Source organism: Pygoscelis adeliae, unplaced genomic scaffold (genome assembly GCF_000699105.1).
Source record: "Pygoscelis adeliae isolate BGI_AS28 unplaced genomic scaffold, ASM69910v1 Scaffold294, whole genome shotgun sequence".
In the NCBI taxonomy this organism is placed as follows: domain Eukaryota; kingdom Metazoa; phylum Chordata; class Aves; order Sphenisciformes; family Spheniscidae; genus Pygoscelis; species Pygoscelis adeliae.
Window position 1 is genome coordinate 247315 of NW_008824722.1, and position 22214 is coordinate 269528.

The 22214-nt window shown below is 45.1% G+C and overlaps 1 protein-coding gene across 2 annotated transcripts in view; it reads right to left on the reverse strand.

The window, feature by feature from the left end:
* The window catches only part of SUFU (suppressor of fused homolog (Drosophila)), an 85532-nt gene that overhangs the window by 32157 nt on the left and 31161 nt on the right, over positions 1 to 22214 (reverse strand). For both annotated transcript variants that reach the window (XM_009323233.1, XM_009323234.1), the window contains exons 3-5: positions 8525 to 8667; positions 5984 to 6069; positions 3825 to 3897 (exon numbers count right to left, since the gene is read on the reverse strand). In XM_009323233.1, the coding sequence (XP_009321508.1) occupies positions 3825 to 3897; positions 5984 to 6069; positions 8525 to 8667 (302 nt within the window). The remainder of the gene's footprint in view (positions 1 to 3824; positions 3898 to 5983; positions 6070 to 8524; positions 8668 to 22214) is intronic.

A 22214-nucleotide genomic window follows, 5' to 3' on the forward strand; every position in this document is an offset into this window, starting at 1 on the left:
TAGTTTGAATTTCCACCTATGTCCCACAAGGGGGTAATGTTGAGCTGAACAAACTCAGGGCTGAGCTACACGAAGGAAGGGCTGTTCTTACCGCTGTCACCTCTCCCCTGGCACTGAATCAACCGGGCTCGTTTTCCCCTCTTCTGAAGGAGTGTCACTTCTGGTACTGCTCAGTTGCACTAGCAAGATCTCCATCTCACTGCTTAGATCTGGGTCACCTCAGAATAGGTGGCAAGTCCCACCACTTGCGGGACAGAAACTTTGAAGATTTCAGCAAAGAGCAGAGCTGTGTTAGCACAATGGGAGCACATCTCTCCGCTTGTTATTACTACCCTCCAGTTTGACCTTGCCACTGGAGTCAAGAGACCATGGGAGCATCCAGCGCTTTGCAAAATCTATTCCCTAAGAAGCAGTTTCCAGGCTAAAACCCGCATGCATTCCTCCCCTTGCCCAGCTGCACACGCTGCGCCCTAGAAAGAGCACTGCCTGTTCTTGTGACCATTCAAAAGAGGTTTGAGCAGCTCAAAGATAAGCACAAGCACTCAGGGTGTGGTTACACAGCAGTTTAAGCTGATGTAATTCGCAGTGGCTGCAGTCCCACCCTCTTCCATGTGCTCCTACCCCTTCCCTTGAGCCAACTCTTTTTTTTTTTTCCAGCTGGATCACCTCCCTAAACTGGCTCTTTGGCCCAAGAGCAGAGGCAGAAGCCTGTGGCTGGGGGCAGGTCCAGAGCAGTCCTGACTTAGATTTAAGCATTCAAGAGACTGCCTTCCTTCTGCCTCTCTCTTTGAAAGACGACTACTTGTTGGGATCTTCCTCCGGCGTCAGGGGAAACTGGCTTCTATGAAAACGTAATGGGAAAAGCTGAGAAATAATAAATCTGCTGGGATTTTCTTTTGTTATATCCTAAACATAAAATTAGTTGTTTCACCCAGAAATAGAAGTTGTGGAAAAAGAAAAAAAATACATCCGATCCTACATATGCAAATGATGCTCTAAGTGAGATTTAGCACATGGCTCCTTTGGGAGCCCTCCACAGCACTCTGTGAGGACCCAAATCAGCTGGCATGGGGAGGTTTAACTTGTCAGCACAGTTATTTTTCATTCCAGTAACTGGGGAAGCATGGGAGAGCCACCAGACTTGCCCTTGAGCAGGCAGGAGAAGAGCCCAGAGGGCCCTGAGGACTCCATTGGGCAGAGGCTCTGGTGGGACATGCTTCTCCACCCCTGCAGCCAGGGCCCCTGCTCACAGGCTCAGTCGGGGCCTCCGGTCGGTGTGCAGAGCCTTGGGGAGGGGGAAAGGGACTCGTCATCTGCATCTCAGCTGGTTTGCAGAGCACTTCCTCAGGGGAAGAAGTGCTGCTCTCTTGGCATCCCTTGGAGACCGAGGGGGGCTGATGGAAATGAGCTGGCCTAAGGCAGCCTAATTTGCATGCCTGTTTTATAACATTTGTGAGTAGTAATGTTGAAGGGGGGAAAAAACCCAAAAAACCTTAACCAGTGCAGACTCGCAGCTGGGGCAATGCACAGCTTTACTCCATCGTTAGCCAGCAAAGATGTGCCTGGACTGAAGGGCTGTTCTTCCTCCCTTGAAACGGCAGCCTGAGCAGGAGGTTGGAGGAGCCCAGGGCAAAGGAGGTTCAGCTTTTTCCTTCCTCAGAGAAAGGATGTTTCTGTCCCATTTTCCTCTCAGCATGTGGGAGGGATGCTCTGAGGCTCTTATAAGTCATTGATCCCTTTCTAAACGAGTCAGAGCACTGCAGCGTGACCTGCAGAGCAGCAACCACAACTCAGGAAATTCAAATCAGCTTTATTCTCTTCTGAGATCTGCTAAAACAGAAGCAAAGCACTGAGAATCAGTGCAGAGATGGGGACTGACAAGGATTGTTTGACAGTGCTGCCAGGGAAATCTGAATGGCCTACAGGGAAGCCTGGCTGAACAGAAAACAGCCAGCGTTGCCACAGCGTTAATTGCCGACATCCTAGGATGACATCTTAGTTGGGATCCATTCTCGGCAACTTTGAACAGAAAGTACAGCTGCCGCTGCCAGGGCTGGGTTTAGGCCTCAACCAATTCCCACAAGAGACAATGCAGCCTCAAAACAAGCTCTGCCTGCTTCCCAGGCAGGCAACATGCTTGCCTGCTCCCAGGAAAGTCGTGCGTTTCCTCTGCCTGCTCCCTCCCTCCCTCCCCTCCACCTATCTTCCACTGCTGCCTTTCAGCTCTCACACACCCTTCTACCACCACGAAGAAAATGCCAAGCGAATGGCACTTTATCCTTTTCCCACTAATTAGAGCAGGAGGCGCACGACGTGGCTGAATGCAGCCCAGCCCAGCCTTGCTCCCCGCACTCAGCAAAGGCTCTTTGCGGGACTCAGCGCCGCAGCAGCAGGTTTCGCCCTGTGAACCCCCAGGGGCTGCGGCAGCAGAGCAGGAAGGAGGTACACACACACCTGCGCACACGCACTACTGCAAGGGCAAGAGAGAACAGAAACAGGAATGTCTTCAATGCGAGGAAGTCCGGAAAGACCACAGACATAGCAGCTTTCAGTGGCAGGACACGCTGCTGAAGCAGAGGTACTCTTTATTTGCCTTAACTTGCCTTGGCTGACTCAGATTCCAGTAAGCTGAGCTACTTTTCATTTACAGTAAATTGAAGAAAACCCTGTTATCATTAGGAATCACCAGTGTGCAGAGAATAGACAAATACCCTCCAGAAGGGGAGAGGGCAAAATTTTGAAGAGCCTAAAAACTCTATAGGACTTGCAGTTGTATTAGCTCCCACACTGTGGGACATCTGTGGAACTTTTTTTTTTGGTTTGTCTCAGACTGGGGTTATTTTAGATGAACAAATCCTTAAAAACAGTAAAAGTAGAATTTGGTTTTGTTCTTAAGCTTTCAAAATAAAAGATGCTGTGAGGCAACTGAGGGTAATCAGACACAGACACGCAGACCATACGCAAATGCAATAGCTTGTACAAAACGTGCACGTATGCACGTGCCCTACCAGGCTAAGCCAGAAGTTCTCTGTTAAAGGCAAAAACTCAGTGATTCACTGAAACAAGGTCAGCACCACACTGGATTTGCCTGGGACCCATGTACTCCAGTACCATAACTCTGCTGAAGGGATGCAGAACCGTCTCCCAAACACATGGATCAGCAGTAGCCCCTGGGACGGTAACACCTCCATAGAGGTCCTATTCTGGTCTTTAAACTTCAGAAATTAACTTGAACTCTGAAGAAGGAGGTTTAATATATCTTTCTGCATGGATTATTAACAACTGCATGAGATACTTTGGCTTCCCATTATTTCTCAGACCACACTAACTACTTGGCCCCAAGTGACATCCTGCACGAATGACCTAGACTGTCACATTTGCTGGGAAAAAATATTACTTAGCTGGTTTTGAGTTTTCTGCATGTTATATCTCCTTATGCTTGCATATAAAACAAAGGAAGAATTTCCTGATCTGTCATCTCTAAATCTTGTACTGTTCTATGTTCTTCTATCTTCTTCTATTTTCCTCCTTTCTAAAACATGCAGTCCAAATCTTACCAATTTGTCTCATATATGAGATTCTGCTTTCCTGGTCTCCCTTCTCTAAATTTCTTCCTAGAGCTGCCATCCACCTGAGGCTGGACATGTGCACTCTTGAACCACCCTGAGAGGGCAAAGGGAGTCTCTAAGACTTTTCCAGGATTACTGCAAACATTGAGAAGATCACAGCACCTTTACAGAAAATAATAGAACTGTTTTATACCATTAAACCAATTCTCCCCGACTACTACAAAAGACATGACATTTTATTAACTAAAGACATACTTGCAGATGTGGATCAATCTCAAATATTGTCTCTCCTCTTCGCATATCCGTTATCAACCAGGGGCCTCCAGCTCTACAAAGAAAGAAAGAAAGGTAATGAACCAAACAAGCACTTTAGCTAGCACTCCCCAACAGAGTCCTCAGAGTGGACCTTTACTGGAAGGAAGCACAAGACAGTTTAAAACAAGCCTAGAAGCCCCTCTATGTTGTGTATACATCCCATAGCATGCATTTGTCCTTTACATTTCCTAAATACATAATGAAAGCCTTCCATGACCTAGTTGTTACCTGCCTAGTGTCTGGCACCACCAAAGCTTGCAAAGCGGTCAGGATTGACACAGGTCCCCTGTGTGGACCCACTTACTCATACAAGACTGAACTGGGTTTTAATCTTACAGGTAACTGAATTGGGACTGAGAAGTCCAGTGTAGCCTAGGTCTAAGAAAGATGGGCAAGGCATGGGGTTGAGATTTATACCTCTATTACATGTCTAAAGATGCAGCAGGGTCCCAATAGGACTGCACTTTTTGCTGAGATCGGCAGTCACGTTCAGTACGATAAAAAGCTTATTGCTCTGATAAATATCCTCACAATAGACATTTTGCCCAGTTGGTACTTAATGGTCAAGTACTTAGATGGTTCAGGGAAATCTTTGTTTTCATTAGCAATAAAAGCCAGAAGGGTTGAGATGTTTCCCAAACAAAGGTGATAGAAAACAGATTACTGCGAAGATGAACTGCTCGGAGACTTTACTTTGGGTCACAGTGCAGGCAGACTGCAGAAGTCAGCTTTAGATGGTGCTTTTCATTTGAAGTAAAAACTGAAGCCTTTTGGAATTACCATAAAAATTTTCATTTTTTCATGAGATAGTTTGTTATTGCAGTCAAAAGCCCCCTCCTCTGGCCTTGTCTGTGTTACAGTCCCCTAAAGCACTTGGAGTGGGAGCAATAAAAGTTAATATTTTATAGCTTTTCAGATGCATCGATAGCCACTCTTTTTTGACATCACTTTGGAAGCTGTTAATTATTAACTGCAGAGGTGCCACCTGCATCCCAGTGAGGGACTGAAGCAAGAGACTTTTACCCTGACTCCACATCAGCGGCTTAGTAAGTTTGCAGCTTTGCCTTCAAATCATGCACATTTGGGTTTCATTTTATCCTTGGAAAGGTGCTTGTACCACAGCACAAAAGCCAAAAACCAGCATGAGAGCAGACTGAGGAAAGGGGTGCTGTATCTGTATTGACTTAGAGGAGACAAGGGAGCTGCAGGCAGTGTTTATTGTCTTGGGGTCCCAGAAACAAAGCTTGCAGCTGGACAAATTCACTCTACTCTAGGGCATTTGCATGAATTATCTGCACTTGTGCCTAAAAGGGAAAAGTTCAAGTTTAAGAAATCCAGCAGGAAAGGCTGATCTCTTCCAAATAATCAATCAATGGCCATTGTGACCTTAGAGAGTGTACTATTGTGCCCAGGAACACATATTCATAACCATTTTGTTTAAAAAAATCTTTTGAGCTACCATCACACAGCAATAATTTCCACTAAATATAAGAGAAAAATATTTAAACAAAACACCTGTAAGCCAAAAAAAGTTTAGCTGCAACCTAGCAGCAAATAAGGCATCAACCTATCATTTAACATTTAAAACCCACCTCCTCCTTAACCCAACAACATCTTTGTTTTGCCACGGGAGAAATAACAACGAACTTCACTTGCATGAGCACTGCTACTGCAAATTGGCCCACCAAGAGTGGGGCCAGTTTGAGAGTGACTTTCTCACTTTCAGACTGTACCCAAGCTTTGCTAGGCACTGTAAGTCAGACCCTCTCCTTCCTTTCTTTCTACACAGAGAGGTCGCCAGTAAGTTATCCCAGCTCTCTCAGGAAGAACCAATGAGAAAATGCTGCAGGCATAAGAGGAAGGAAATTAAGCTTTCAAGACCTCATTCTACTTCACCCTGAACATGTGGACTTCCACATTCATTAATTTGTCATCTAAGTGTCTGTGCATGAGAACAGATTTGCAACGAATTCCCATCTCTTGCTACAGCACAGGATTAAACAAGTTCCATCAACAAGTTTAAAATTGTTAATAAAAACAAACAACTGAATTGTTCTCTACGGGAATGCTCCCCTATATGGAGCTACATGAGCACTTACACTGGGACAGTCCGAAGCAGTTCCAAGATCCCCTGCCCGTTCCACTGCTGAGCCGCATGCAGTTCCTCAGTGCAAACTCCAACAATCTGGAGTAAATGAAAACAGAGACACTAAACTGGATGGGAACCATGCAAGAACTGTAGAGAAAATGTGCAACGTGGTGCTGGATCAAAGAGCGCAGATACAGAGAAGCACCATTTCTTTAAACTAACTAGATGAGCGAGGACAAATGGAGCCTGAGACAACAGAGAGATTCTGCAATTCCTTATGTGATCTCTCTACATTTACCACATGAAGTGCCCTGGTCACGTAACATTTAATCTTGCATGGCATGTGTGAACTTAACTATGAGGAGGGCCTCGTGACAAATCAGGGTTTACTGAAGATCCACTAGTCTGTTCTCACTCTTCAATCTAGTCCACACAAGACAGGACAGGTTAGGGTCTGAGCACATGCAAAACAGTGCTCTGTCAGCCAACTGCTAGGGGCAAATGCAATACTGCACCAGCAATTTCAATCAGACAAGGGACCTGCTGCCACAAGGGAATGCTTTGGTGCTCATAAATCCTTGACCAGCTCAGTTTGCTGACTAGTTACATCTTACCCGGCACCATAAAGTAAAGCTGCTTACACATCACATAATCCACTCGTCACTGCAGGCAATTGCAGACTTCTGCCTTCCTGTACAAGGCAGGATGTGTTTGCTTTTCAGGATGGGAGCTGCCACACTGAGCAATACCAGACGTCCCTCTCAGCAGCTGAGATCAGCCGCATCAAATGAAGGGGTGAAACACCCTTCAGCTGATAGAGGAAGGCAGTTTCTTCCTGATCCATCAACCACTGGCTTGTGCCTTTGACACAATGATTCACTCTTTGGGATGAGAAATTATTTCAGCCATGGCCTTCTATTTTCTTCCTCAATACTCCTAAGCCTTTTCCAACAACACTGGATTTTTGATCAAAATCTGTTCAACTGATGTTTTATCAGAAAAGAGGAAAACTGAAAACTAAGTTCTGAAGAGCAGCAAGCAGAAGTGCATGATGTGCCTGTGCCGCAAGCGCATGTGTGCACTGATAGAGATCTGTGTGGAAAACCATCAGTGTCAGCATGTACCCAGTTCTGCACACCCTACCTCCCCTGCCCCTTACAGAGCTCACTTTCTCAGGACCCAGCCCTTGGAGATGCACTTCATCCCCACCCATTCTCCTCCATGAACAGCCTGAATCACCCTTGCTTCAGGACACCCCTCCCTGGGCTTTCACTCACTAATTACATACAAACGGCAAAACTCTAAACAGGAAATTATTTTGTGTTCATTCTTTTCTTTTTACAATCATTTATCCTCATGGGTCAAAATAAATCCATAACAACAAGCATCAAACAAAGGGGAAAAACAAGTCAACTGTATGCGTTGTGGAAGATTAGAGGCCAAGAGCCTCAGGATCCAACAAGCTGACTGTCCTTTGACCTAGGACAGCTGGTCACTAAAGAAGAGATGTGGACTAATGCAGCACTAACTAGGGAGTCAGCCAGGAATCACCCTACTTAGCTTGGCGCTCTATTTCTGCTTCCAGGTCCCACAATTCACCTTTCACTGATTAATCCCACACCCATCTCTTTCTTGTTGATAAAACAGACATTTGGGCACCTCAGAAAATTCAGGAAAGCCTTTTCCCTTGCACAGCAGTTGCCTTGTGCAGGTCTGTGGTAACAGAGCTTCCCCTTACACCTGAGTTTTCCCACAGGAGGGAAGCTTTTTCAGAGCAGGGGGAAATCAGCAGTTGGTATAAACTACGCCAGTTCTTTCACTAAGGTTAATAACTCCATCTGCAATTTTAAAATGTCCAAAGCAGCCCATATCTAAGACATATCTCTTCTCACTGAGAAGGACTTCGGGAAAGCAAGCAAACCTGTTTGGCCAAGGAAGCTCCCCTCACTGAACAGTAGGGTTAAATCGCAAGGGATTTTTTAAATGTTTCTTTTGCAAAGCAAACCTGAACCTTTCTTAAACTGTAGATCAATACAGGAAAACTCACTTAGCCTCTAAAGAATCTTTGTGTCAATGCTGTAAGCTACATTTCTGCCATTAAATAATGCTAAAGCAACTCTCAGTCCTGCTCCAAACACATCTTTTCCTGGAACTCAAACCAGAGGATCACTTACCGATACTGTCATAGAATTAATTTGAATTTAGCTCTACATTACTTTCTAAAAGTGTTTCTCTCAGCTTTTTTCCCCATGTTCATGTTTGAAATTTCAGGGCAGTAATGTAATATTCAACTGAAGGTCTGTTTCACGGCGTAAACATTTTCTCCATCAGACAGACCTCTATCTTGAGAGTTGAGTGTGCCATTGCCTGGTAAAATGCTTACTACCTCCAGAGTAACAACTCAGAGATGAGATCCACGGTAATCAAATAAGGAAGAAAGGTGGAAGACAGGATAATAAGCATCTGACTTGTCAGAGCTAAACAAAATGCAATGTTAGGCACATTCCACTCTCAGGAGGTGACAGTCAGAGCCATCATTGCTGGGTCATACCTGTAGGAAAGTAACGACCCCAAAAGGAGTCTGCACTGGCTGCATCTGAGGGTCTTCTGTCAGTAACATATGCTGGATTCTAGATTCGCTGTTGTCCAAAGGGCTGTGCCACGATACATGGTCACCGCTGCAGAAGGTGTTTTCTGTAAGGAAGAGAAACAAGAAATATTTAGTCCGTAAAGTCTGCTAGAATACTCCTTCTGTTAGCATCTGCTCCTGACCGCTGTCAGGCAGGGACCTCTGGTCTGGACCAAGACAGTCACTGGTGGCTATTCATGATGACTGCCTCCAGCCAGCTCTGCTGACTCTCTGAGCCAGCTGAAGCACCTGAAGCAGGAAAGGGGTCTCACTGAGCCATCTGAATTCAAGCACTGACTTTAAAATTGCCCTCTCGAGTTCTGTGGCAAAAAATGGTGTCCTGCTTTGATATTAATCCCAACACAGGAATGGAATACCAACAAATAAAATTAGCTTCTCTCTCATTTACTATTAGTCTCGTTTTGTGAGAGGGTGCAGAGTCAGCAGGTCATAGTGGATGCCTATGGGACAGCAATTCATACTTAATATGCAGCTCTGATTTGCCACAGAGAAAAGATTCTGAAATATGAATTAAACGCACATAATACTCTGCTATATCTAACAAAAATCCACAGTCTGCTGCCCAACTTGTGATGGTCTAAGTCAAAGTCACTTTCTCTCCCAATTGTCTGGTGGCTCTGGTGCAGAATTATAATTAATATGTTCCTTCTTTCCCAAACAATGAGAAAACCAGTAGGCTATAAATCTCACCCTATGTCAGAATAGACTGCATCAAAACAAAGAGCCAGAAATTATCCTTCCCTCTTCACAACTGTAAGCATTCCTTTCTTCTCCTCCTCTCCTACTTAGGAAGACAAAACCCCCAGATAATCCCATGTTCCACAGCTGGTGCATGCCAGAAGGCACACCAGAACCCATCTGTATGTTGCTGCCCCATCACAGGAAAGGCTAATGCTTGCTTCCTGAGTGACCTAGAAGTAAAACAATGAACCACGACCACTTTCACACCAATTAAAGCATGCTCCATTTGCACACAGTTCCTAGAGCATGTGTGCAATAACGCTGCCTAGCCAACTGCCTTGTCCTCGGGTCTTGTGCTTGTCACACTCCAGGTAGAGCTTTTGACATAGGTGTAGTGCCCCAGGGATGAACCAAGTACCTCCTGCCTGCTTCCAAAGTCAGTGGCAAGCACAGCACCCCTCTTCCTGACCAAGCTTATTAATGAAGCCAGTCTGGGCTGCTGTCCTCACTGTGGTCTCTCCCAAGGCCACTCTTACAGGAGTGTGGAAAGGAAGGCATTGTGCGCTGGAGGAGGACTAGGACTTCCACTGCAGCCCGGAAAATGTTAGTGGTTACCTGAGCTGCTGTCTGTCAAGACTGGAGCATCTCACATGATACAGAGCAGGATCCAATGCAGAGGAGTGTTCTCTGCCCTGCAGCTACAAGGAGACGTGGTCCCAGATCTTCACCTAACCTTCCCACATCACCTTCCAAATACACATCTCTATAAGTATCTGTAGGGCTTATCTGAGAATCCTTGAACATGGCAGCTTCTGCAGTGGCAAGAGAGAGATGGCATTTGCCAGTAATTGCATCTTTGTCCCCAGTCACATTAAACAACAGACACTGAGGAATCAGATGCACGCCACCCAGTGTGCACCAGCACCACCACGACCGCGTGCACGTACTCTTGGCCAGCAGCAAGTGCAGGATGCTTCCAGGGAGCCATCAGCAGCAGGCAGGTAAACTAATGAGAGTTATCTCGCAGCTGCTGTAGTTAAAAATACTCACAGTCATCTCACTAATGAGCTAACTCATGCTCACCCATTCATGGGTTTAATGCAGGGCATCCTGGGCAACTCGTAGTTTCTCCACCAGGTGTCCCCATTGGTGTGTATTTGAACATTTATTATATATGTTTTTTCAGATGAATTTCTTGGACAGCTCATTTGATTAAGAATTAAAATAAACTCCAAATACCATAAGGAACTTGGCCCGAAAAACGAGGCATGTAACAGAAGTGTTGTGATAAGTAAGGGAATGTTTTCCTTAGTTAAAATTAGGAAAGAAAGAAAACACAGCAAATGCAAGCTGCTTGAAAGAAAGAGTTTATCATTATGTACACCAAATTACACGCTTTCAGCTCTGCGACTGAAAGGAGTGGTTCAGATATTACTTTACTTTTAGAGTTGGCGAAATATAAGCAGACAGAAATGAAAAACATTATATTTTTTTTTTAGTATCAAAATTGGATTAAAGAAACAGCACTTAGAATGTTGCAAAGGATCTTGTGATGTTTTCCAGGTTAGCCAAAATGTGGCTGATTAATTTTTTTTTTAAATGATAAAAGCCTCTCAGTCACAGTTTTCAGGAATGAAACAAAGCCACAAAGAGCTTATTCTTGGGCCCTGTCTTTATACCACAACATTTTGCCCATCAAATGCTCACACAATTCTATGCTGATCGATCGCTGCATTTCACTGCTGGTGCTGCTTCTCCTGGGAAAGCCCTGCCCGTTTAGAGCAGGTTTTCAAATGCAAATGTCTCTGCTGGAAACCCACCTGTTTATGTCCATGTGAACACTTAGAAAATCTCCTTCTCCCTTGCATGCACATGAACACCACAAAATTCACACTGACTACTCAATTAAATCACAAAAAAATTTCTGCAAATAACATGAAACCAAATTAAAACCTGTAAGAGTGCAAGAAATTCAGAATTACAGCCTGAAACTCAGCTCTTCACTTGCTGCATTGTAACTCATATGGAATGTAAGATCAGCTCTTGTACAAAGACCACGGCGGCACTGAGGACAGCTTGAATTACAGGACTTGTAGCCACAGAAACTAAGAAATTACAGGAACAAAGGCCTAGATAACTACCTTCTCTTGCTTCATGCTGGAAACAGGGATGAGCATCCTCCCTTCCCACCTTTCACACTCATGTTTTCAAAACATGACAATGAAAATCTTCATTTAGGCTTCAAACAACATTTTAACCAAAAAATCCTAAAGTTTTCATAAATGATTTCTCCAAAGTAAATCTATAACTAAATTTGGGGGTTTCACAAATGTTGAATTAGAACATACAACACCTAGATAAGTCCTCAAAATCATCACAGCACAGATGGATGGGAAAAAGTCTCCTGTGGTTTTTACACCTTCCTATCATTTGCAGTGCTGCCAATAACACACTTCGTACAACTTACCTTTCTGTCTACAGACACGTAAAATGTGCTAGTATTTCCTACATGTTCATATATATTTCCATAAAACCAAGAGGTGAGTAGGCAGACGACACACGCACTCATCTCAGGTACACTAGAAGCACAAACACCTTACAAGGAGCAACACACTTCAGTCAGACATGCCTAAAGACAGCTCCTATTGTTCCCACGAATGCATCCCCATGTCTCCCATACCACATGGACTAACTGGAGAACCAGCCTGCCACCTCCAAACTCATTTCTGAGATCTGTTTTGCACTGCTATGAACCAAGGATGGGACCAGGACCTTCAGTGATAATGATGCTAATACGGGTCTCTCAACATTCATGGTTTCACAGCCATACCTCTCAGTACACATTTTGATGCCTATTACTGCAGATATCAAATGAGACACCTACACTCGCAACTGGAAGCTACTTATAAACTAAATACTTGAAAATACAGACATGAAAAATAGGTATTAATATACATGTAAAAGAAATGTTTTATGTAAAAATAAAAGATTACAGGAAGAAGTTTATGTCCATGGAGCACTGACCCAGTCTGACAGGACTCACTCCTACAAGCATCCCAAAACAATTTCTAGTTTTAGGCCAAAACATGACTCCCCTTTCAGATAAGCACAGAACATTCCTTTGCAAATTATATCAGTTTAGTAAACCTGAAAGTTTAAAGCCTCGGCAGTTCTGCAAGGATCCCATCACAGCACTGATGCTGTCCGAGGCCCTTGTAGGTTCAGGAACAGCCTCTGCTTTATTCAAGCCCATTTACAGCAACCATCAATCCAACACTTTTCACTCTTAAGCTCTGCTACGACAACCCTTTTGACCTGCTGTAATGCTGTGCAGATTAGCATACCGTGGCAATGTTTCTTACTGGTTTTGAGGAGAGACTGAATCACAGTAGATGTTACAAAAGTGCTTTTGCACTGTATTTCTTAATGAGACAAAATGCATTTGCGTCCAGAATCCAGGAGAAGGTGAGATGGCTTTCAGGAGTAGCTGTGAAAAATCATGGGCTACTACTGAACAAGCACCTTCTCTACCATTTCAAGAGGGCAACATTCAGTCTGCCAGGACTCGGGTATCTTTTGCTGCTGCAAAGACTTCTGCCTCTTTGAACTTCGGTGTTACCTGACTCCACAGCAAAGCCAACAAGAGGTGTGACATGTCCAGGGAAACCATTTTATATAATGGGAGGAATCTGATGTATTCTTCCAATAAATAGCAAGCCTCAAACTGGTAGCCAGTTGGTGTGTTCCCATGCTCCAGAGTAAGCTTGGAGAAGACCTCTATGAACGGGGGAACTAAGGACGCTCTTTTCTCTGTGGGTTTGCATGTTGTGGATGGATTCGTCATTGCCTAAGGAGGAAGGAGCTCTGACTAAAGCTTTTACTGCAGCTATGGCACACACAGGAGGACCCTGTCTAGATTCACTTGTGTCTAAGGTCAAGCGTAACACATCTCCACTCTTCTCCACTGCAGAAGGCACAGTTAGCATTTTTACTCACCTGCTCAATTTTACAATCCAAATCTCTCCAAGAGCCCTACCACCCTGTTAAGTCTGTTTGACATTGGTCAACAGGTTCAAACACCGTTAGGGTAGCACAGTCAGTCTTCTAGGCAGGAGAACAGCATGACTGCATAAGCTTTATTTCCTCAGGTGAGCACAGCAAAACCAATAGTCACCATAAAAAGTTACCAGGACCTCACCAGGGAATTGTCAAATGCGTAGGACAGACGGCAAAGCACAGAAATTATCTAGCCATCAACAGGAGGAATTAAATAGCAAAGGAACTGAAAGAAAATACATTAAAAAATTAAATCCAAATGATTTTAGCGTATGGCTAAATCAGCAAGTCCTCAGGAGTAAACTAAGGCTCTGATTTACTGCATATGAGCTGATTCACAGGAGCTGCTGTTGAATACTTCTGCCTCACAGTAAACCTGAGGTGGTTCCATGCTCCCTCCATGGAAGGAAGAGCTAAGCTACCTGACCTGCCTCAGGATAAATACGTATCCTTCAGCAATTACCATGGGAGTGCTGTATGTGTTGTAAATACACAGGCTTGTTGCAGTAACCTCTTGGACAATCACACCCTTCCTGCTTGGAAGGGGCACTAACAGGATTTAAACGTAATGCAGCAAGGTGATCCATCCTCACAGACTTGAAACTGGTTCTTTTTCTGCAAGTTTGTGTTTTAACAAAAACTACTGATTTTTTTTTTTTTTTCTTTCTGGCAGGGAATGCTGATTCCATGAAATCAAACTGCTTCATAGGGAGGTATTGATTTCATAAGAACTCAACAAGGAAATCATTAAAACATTTCATTTCAAACTTACTATTTTATCTCATAATTTATAATAGCAAATCTGAAGCCTCTCTCCAGCTCCACAGAAATGAGGAGTCTAAATTTCCCATAGGCCAGCTCTTGTACCATTCTATTATGCAAAAGCAGCATCTATAAGACAGTTATACCAGACCACTCCGTTAAGCTTCCCATATTTTGAAGTCTTTAAAATGTCATTATCCATTTTCCTTTACAGCCCATATGAAGCAGGTGAGGTTCCTCCATGCAGCAATGGTCATAATTCAGCTGCACAATCTCTCCTAACTTTACTATCCAACTGCTCTATAATGAGAACTGGGGAAATAACTCAGAGGGAACCATTCCACTGTGGACTCGTAAATTTTCTTTGTGTAACATTGCTCATATATTTTCTTGGAGTGTGTTCCCCCCCACCTTTAATTTGACTAAGCATAGCTGATGCCTAAAGGAATAAAACCAAGTCATATTCTTGGCCTCAAGATGTTTTATAAACAGTGTAATGCATGCAGTCTGTGCTCAAGAGGTGTTACCTAGCTCTAGAGAGAAACACAGATTACTTCCCACTGAACTTCCAATTTCTTTTTTAAACCTGCCAGTTTCACATGTAGGGGATCCTGCTAGGAGTCCTTACTCCATTGAATAGCCACAGGGAGTAAGTTGAAAAGGACAGCAGAGACAAGTACTAGGGTCTAAGAGAGCTCCATCCAAAGGGTGGCCCCAGGCTGAATCTGGGTCAGGGAACATCTCCAGTGATCTTGCTACCCTGTACCCAGAGCAGATAGGAAATAGCCGTTTGGGTATCTGGGAGTCAAATATCTTCTCCAGCATGCACACAGGGGACCGTACAGAGGAAAACAAAGAGCCGATGCTGTTCCACCAGCGAGGAGACAGCAAGGGAACTTGAAGCATATCTCCTGTCCACACATGGCCTGGCATACAGTCCCCAGACTGAGTCTGGCTCTGGGGCAGTTCGGACTGCATCACCCTGGTTCATCCAAAGGCCAGAAACTTCCCCCTTCTGACATGGTCACACCATGTAATTCTTTAGATAGATTTTCAAATTAGGAGAATAGATTTGTAGCCTGACTGTTCCTCTGTATCTCTTCTGGACACCCCCTCCTTCGAAATGCCAGCTAAAATCTGCAACAGAGGGGTTAAACTGTTCTGACAATCAGATAAATCCATCTGGACAGTGTGTTACAGGTTATGAGCTGATACTGCACAGAGTGGGAGAAGCCCTAACTACATTAACTACTAAGTGTGCTTGGTTTTGGGAAAACAGCCGCTCTACTGCACTCATATCCTTCAAAAGCAAGTTTCTGCGGAAAGCCAGGCCATCATTACACGGTCACTTTATTCTGGGATATGTGCAAGATGATGCTGAAAGAAACAATCCTGCCTGTCCACCTGAGAAAGCAGCAGCTAACCTGGATCACCCCCTCGAGCCAGTAATGTTGCTCAGCTATGCTAGCACAACGCTTGGCACTTCTCTGCTAGCTCGATCTACCAAAAAAATGTACTCAATAAATTTGCAACAGTGTGCGGCACTGGGGATGCTGGCACGCAAACAAGATGACCACATCCCTCACATGAGCCAGACCTACATTACCCGCACCACTCAGCGACTTGAAAACTCGCTGCTCTAAGGGGTACAAACCTACATTTTGTATCCGACTGTGAGATCTCGGCTAAACTGCAGGCAGCGAGTCACAGGCGTCAGAGAAATTCTGTATTTGAGGGCAAAGCAAAGAAGGATTTCGACTCCATGACTTACGGGTGCAGGAATGTTAAAAAGGCCCCCAGTGAGCTCCTGACCAGCATGACAGTGATGCAGCCAGACGTTTAAATTGAATGCAGCTTATCCAATACTTACAGAAACAATGTAATTTATTGCACTGCTATTGCCCCATGTACGGTCTGCATAATTTATTATATAAATGTATTTTCTCCAACACATTTTTAATATTCAGTCTGGCTTTGTTAAAAAAAAGGTAATCTGGCAATCTGTCACAAATAAGATTTGATGTTGTTTTTCAGTACCATTTTGCAGACAGAGTCCAACACTGAAATGTATTAGCTATATTTTTCACCAGAGCTACTTAATATATTTCTAATTAGCTCAATAATGGATACAAGCATGCATGCAAAGATGTAGCTATAATAAACCGATACAGAAGCTAAACATGAAAATCGTGTCTAAAAATCTCAAAGTAATACTGTTATTGCAACTCATTACACAGATGCAAATTTAAAAACAACAAAAACAGAGTATAAAGAAAAAGACTTCATTCAGACTCATTTGCCAGCCACATTAAATTAAGATAATCTAGGGATAATCAAATTAATGCTAAATTTAGTCTGTCTGCGTAGTTTCCTAACCTACAAAGAACTGCACACATGGATTGGTAAAGGGGAAAAACAATTGCGATACAATCTGTGGGGCCCACTGGCAGTTACTTTGTAATTTCATTTTCAACTCAAGCTGAACATGTTTTAAGAACATACAAGTAGAATTCAAGCCATGATATATTTGCATTACACTAAAAAAATGCTTCTCCTCCCTGTTTTTCTTTTTTGGTTTAGTTTTGCTGCCCCTTATCTCCTGTCTGGGAAACAGGAACTGCCCCAGCCCGGGCACCCTGAAGAGGTGCAAGTTCACACGGTGCTGCTGCCTGCTGCAGACATGCAGCATAGACAAGATGCCTTAGGAAGAATTAAATCCCTGGAGTACAATTAAACAATAGCTCCACTGCAGGGATTCAAATTGGGCTTTTAGAAACCAGGGGCCTAGGCAAAAGGTTCTTTAAAAAAAAAAAAAATAGTGGGGGAAAAAAACAGATTATCGATACTGTAAGGACTGCTTGACCTCTGAGGTTTGACGACAGTTTCAGAAAACAGAAGTGCAATGCAGATTTTTTTTTTAAAATTGATCAGCATGTTGAAAATACAAAGTTGATTACTGCACAGCTCCAGGTTGTTAAGTCTGGAAAATTAATGAGCCTCTCAGAAGAGCCCCATCAATTTATGCAAGCATATATCAACTTATTTGATCATTTAAGTCCCCTGGACTGAAAGCCTGATGAAGGGGCCAGAACTGGGCCCTCCCGTGCCAGCCCAGGGTACATCACCAGCAAGACAACACGATTCCTCACTCTGTGCCCCCGCTCAGAGCCCTCGCTCACCCTGCTGGCAGTGGGATGGTGGAAAACATGTCTCGCTGCACTGCAGCTTCTGCTGATGGAGTTACAAACGCTGATTTTCTTATCACAAAGTAGATCCCAGACACCTGGATGCCTTATGTGACACTGGAGAGTGTAATACAATATCATACAATATCCAATATCATACAATAATGAATTTCATTCTGGGCCTCCTCTACCTCTTCTGTTTTCCAGGACATTTCTTTCCATCCCTTACACATCTGCGTGTCTGGCTTGCTCCTTCTCCCTGCCCATCTCTACGTGCGTATACAATTTCCATGACTGCAGCCTCCGAGAATTTCTCATGCAGGCTCCCAGCGAGTGACTCCCGTGCCCAGGGCACGCTCCCACCCTCTGCAAGTGGTGGGCCCCCTGTCCTCTCCCTGACTCTGCACAGCCTGCTCCGCCAGCCACCACCTCCCACACTTCCTCTCCTCCCCACAACTTCATTCAGCTCCTCCACGTCTGCTCCTTACAGCCTTCTCCAGCCCTCACAGTCAGCAGAGGCAGGAGCTGGCACATCCAGCAGGCTTGGCATCCCCTCAGCATAAGCACTGCCGGAGGCAGGATGCATCTCCCGCCTCGCTTTTGCAACAACACAGTTCTCACCTATCTACAGATTTATCTGCGTGGCTCCCTCCCACAGGGAGGGAAGGCTGGAGGAAGGCACAGCAGCATGAAAGGACTTACCTGGCATTGCTGAGTATGGCAGAGAAAAAAAACCGAACACAGATGCAAGTTGTTCATTCACGGTCCCACAAAACTCTCCTGCTCCAAGCTCTTGCTCCCCTGCACCCCGTCACTCAGACTGATCTCCCTTGGATGCTGCAGGGCTGGGCTGCTTTCACCTCTTCCAATGGGCAAGCGGGACAACCTTCCCCTTACCCCCTCCATCCCCAGCCAAGCAACCGCAAGGGAGCAGGAGTTAAACACTTGCCAAATCCAGAGCTCCAGGCCAGGCGAGAGACCCTTCCACCTCTGTCCAGCTGTGCTGCCACCAGCTTTCTGCATCCTTCACCTGAACAAGACGTGTTTTACAGCTCCCCTTCAAAGGATGGTATTTATGTCCTCAATACTTTCAGAAACTGAATAGCCTCAGGATGGGGTGGAGGCCCAGGAGCGAGAAAGGATGTTATACAGCAGGATCTCTTGTCAGATAAGGACTCGGCTCAAAACACATATTTAATGACAGTTTATTTACAGATTATGTGGTCCCACGTGGCCAATTTGAAGAGATACTTACCTTTCATTTAAAAAGCCCATCCTGTGTTCTGACACGTGAAAGCCTGAATGTTTTACGGTTACCTGAACGTTACCCAGCCAGGTGCAACTAGAACAAAGACTTGTAGCCACAGCATTTAGCACCCTTTAGGTGTCCTCAGCGAGGGAGGAGAGCTGCAGCAGGAGAGAAAAAACTTTTTTTTCTTGTTTTTGAACCTCCTACATACTTGTGCATGTGCAAGCCACCGCGTATGCTTAGATGGACAAAGGAGTACCATGAGACTGTACAGTCACTTGTGATCTTCCCCTAGATATCTATCTATGAGACATTTCTGTTGAAGAGCTTTCAAGGAGCTTGACAGGGAAACAAAGGCACTATCCTCCTCTGAAGGACCTAAAGAAGATGCAAGCAGATTCTTTTAATAGCCTTCACAGCACAGACGTCGGACAGAAAGACTGCAAGACTGCACTGGGGTATCCCTTTTGGCAAAAATTATTCAAAAAAGGGCAAGAAAGGAAGACGGTCTGTGAGAAAACACCTATGGAGTTATCACATCGTCATCTCTTCAGAAAAGTTATCAGTTACCCGGGCATTAGTTCTGGGGCTTGTAACAGAGAGGAAGGGCAGGGGTCTTTGAGAGAGTACTGTAGCATTTTTCTCAGTGGTTGATTATTTTCTCTTAAATTTTCAGGAATTTAAAGCTTGCACAGGCCAAACTTTTGTTTTACTTTGGCAAAGCAGGAGGCTGAAGGGCAGGAAACAGAGGAACTTTGTATTCACACATATTTGTATAAAATATTAGTTACGCATTGAGCTCTACCAACCCATTACAGTAGTGCAAGAGAAACACACAAACTTAGTCCAAGAGCTATATTTATGGTTCAAATACAAAATGTTCATGGAGCACCTCTTGAAACAGCATCCCAAGTGTTCCAAGATGATTCCTTTAAGGCCCTGATTTTACACCAAAAAGCAGGAAAGTCCACTTGCCACAGGCTCTGTGCTGCCTGCAGTCTCTGAATACACTCTCCCAGTTTCTCTTCCCCACTAAGAACAAAACGCTTCCCCTGCTGTGCCCATTTGCTGCCTCCTGGCTGAGCAGGCTGCTGGAAAGGATCTTGCATCTGAGTCTGTCAGAAGATGGTCTGTAATGAGCTCTGCGTACTGCCACTCTCGCAGGCAGAGCGGGTTAGGCAGAAAGCACAGTTTGAACACCACTTGCTGCACAGATCTTCAATAGAAAGTGTAAGAAGGTGGATATGTAACAGTGAACCCAACTTCCAGCTCAGTCCACTCTTCTCTGCAGTTTCATCTAACATAGGCTTGGCAGCTCTCAAGGGAAAAATCGGTCCTTTTCACAAGGCTACTCAGTACGTGTAACCTTCAAACTCTCCTCTGTGCCTCCCAAACAACGGCACACAGGCAGCGAGAGAGGATGCTCCTACGACTGCGGAACAATCCCTCTGTGTTGTGGCTTTCAGCTCCTCGATAGGAGGAGGCAACACTATTCTGTGCAGAAGCCTTTAACTATTACAGCGGCTGCTTCCGTTTCCCAGAAAAGGCCGTGTGGGACAAAGACCTCATATATAAGTTGCCAAAGGACCTCACACCAGCAGAAAGGGGAGTTTTCTGCCTTCCCCGAGCTGTTTCCTTTGTTTTGCACTCCTCCTTCAGTAGAGGGGACAGAGCCTTTGTCCGAGGCTGGGCTGACCACGTGCAGCTTCTCCTCCGCTTCCTTACCCCAGGAGTCAGAGATGCTCTTCTTAACGGGGCTTGCTGGTCCCCAGCATGTGGGCTCCTCCTCACCCTCCTGCACCAGGCAGGCTCCGGGTAGGATGGAGAAAAGGCCTCCTGCAGAGAGCTCGGCTGCCCTCCGCTTTAGGCAGAAAACATTAGCAAGATCAGTTCTGATCTTGAACTGCGGCCACCCAGGATAAACACCTGCCAGGGGGCAGCATCCAAGCGTCCCAGGGCACGGGGCCTGCTGGATGTCCTCCTACCACTTCGGCTATTGCGGCAGCCTTGCACCGAGATGCATCATACAGCTTCCTCTGGGTCTCCATGCCCGTTTCTTTCCTCCCTCTCCCAGTGGCAGCCCACATGCAGTATGAAGGCTAAAACAACTTGTGCATTTATAAATGAAACTATATACCAGACTTACAGGCGTTGCTGCTTTGTCCATCCCTGACATTTGGGAGCAGCCTCAGGACACATGGACTGATGCAAAGTACAGAGAGAAATGGGTCTTTTTTTCCCCTTTTTCCTTTTCTTTTTTTAAATAAACCAACTGAATGAACTGTATTGCACAGCTGAAAAGCAACGAGCCAAGTTCAGTTCTCAGGCAGGAACAGGACATGAGTTGACAGAATTAAAAGGGACAACATCATTTGAAACCTAGCCAACTCAAACTGGGCCTAAACCTACTTTATCTAAATTGCAGTAACAGCTAAAAACAAGCCTCCTCTTTCAGGCAGTGCTGAGATCCCTCGCTTAATGCCTAGAAATACTATGCAATCAGTAAAGCAGTCCAGGGAAGACAGCTTTCCTTCTATTTCAACAAAGTCTTTTATAAGGAACAAAGACTTTCTGTGCCTCTGCTCCTGGCACAAAGTCTCTCCATGCTTTAGTGTCAACCTACCCTTTGGGGCTGGAAAAGGTCAGAGACCTGTTCTCAGCCAAGAGCTAGAAGTCAGAGAGACAATAGTGGCTTCCACGACAAGGCACAGGAAGCACCCAGCCTGACCCATGAGTCCAGACAAACTGCAGGAGAGAAAAAAGCCCAAAATCCATGAGGTTAGGGAGGTAGAGAAGAAAAGGCTTTAATTTATATTATGTAGCTAGCTCACTGACAACATAAGCCATATACTTTTCCTCCCCCAAGTCAAATGAGAGTACAGGTGTCCTTGGAAACTCCTGGGTTCCCAGTCATGCTTTCCTACTGCTGAACTTCAGACTGGGAGGAAACTTGGAGGAGCCTCATGCACAGTCCAGGTTCATACCACCTGTGCTGATGAAGCAAAAGGCAATGTCACACAGCAGTGGTATTTGCCCCCTCTTCTCAAGTTTCTGAGAAAGCGTCCAGCACCTTTTAAACCTGGCCAGAGGGTTGCAGGGGCTTTTCTATCACCACAGCAAAAGGAATTTCATGGAGAAGAGATACTCTGGTATGGCATAATGTCCTAGCAAGTCCCAAGCAAAGGCCAGGAAGATGCTACCCACCAAAACCAGCAAGAGCTAAATAACTGCCAGCTTGTCACTTCAGCGGCTGAAGCTGACAGGGCTCCAAGGCAAAGGGCAGGACTGAGCCTGGCACTGGGGAGCTGCCAGTATTGCAAAGGGGCAGCACCCTGCCTATTCTGAACAGAAAGAGAAGTGAAGTCAATTTAGTCGGCCAAAATCTAAGGTCATGCAACTCCATTTATGCTGCCAGGAAGAAGGAGAACAGGGGCTCACCACCTGCGCAGTGGCGTAACAGCACTCGGCAGCATTCACAGCTGTATTTCTGCTCTATGCCCTCAGCTAGTTTACCACCTGTACCTGAAACCACGCTGAGCGAGACAGGACTCACACAGAGGAAGGATGGGCCACCAGGTGCATGCTAGTTCACAGCCTGGAAGCCTCAGCCACGGCCCTGGCCACTGCAAAGTTCCTCTCTAACAACTGTTAAGTCTCT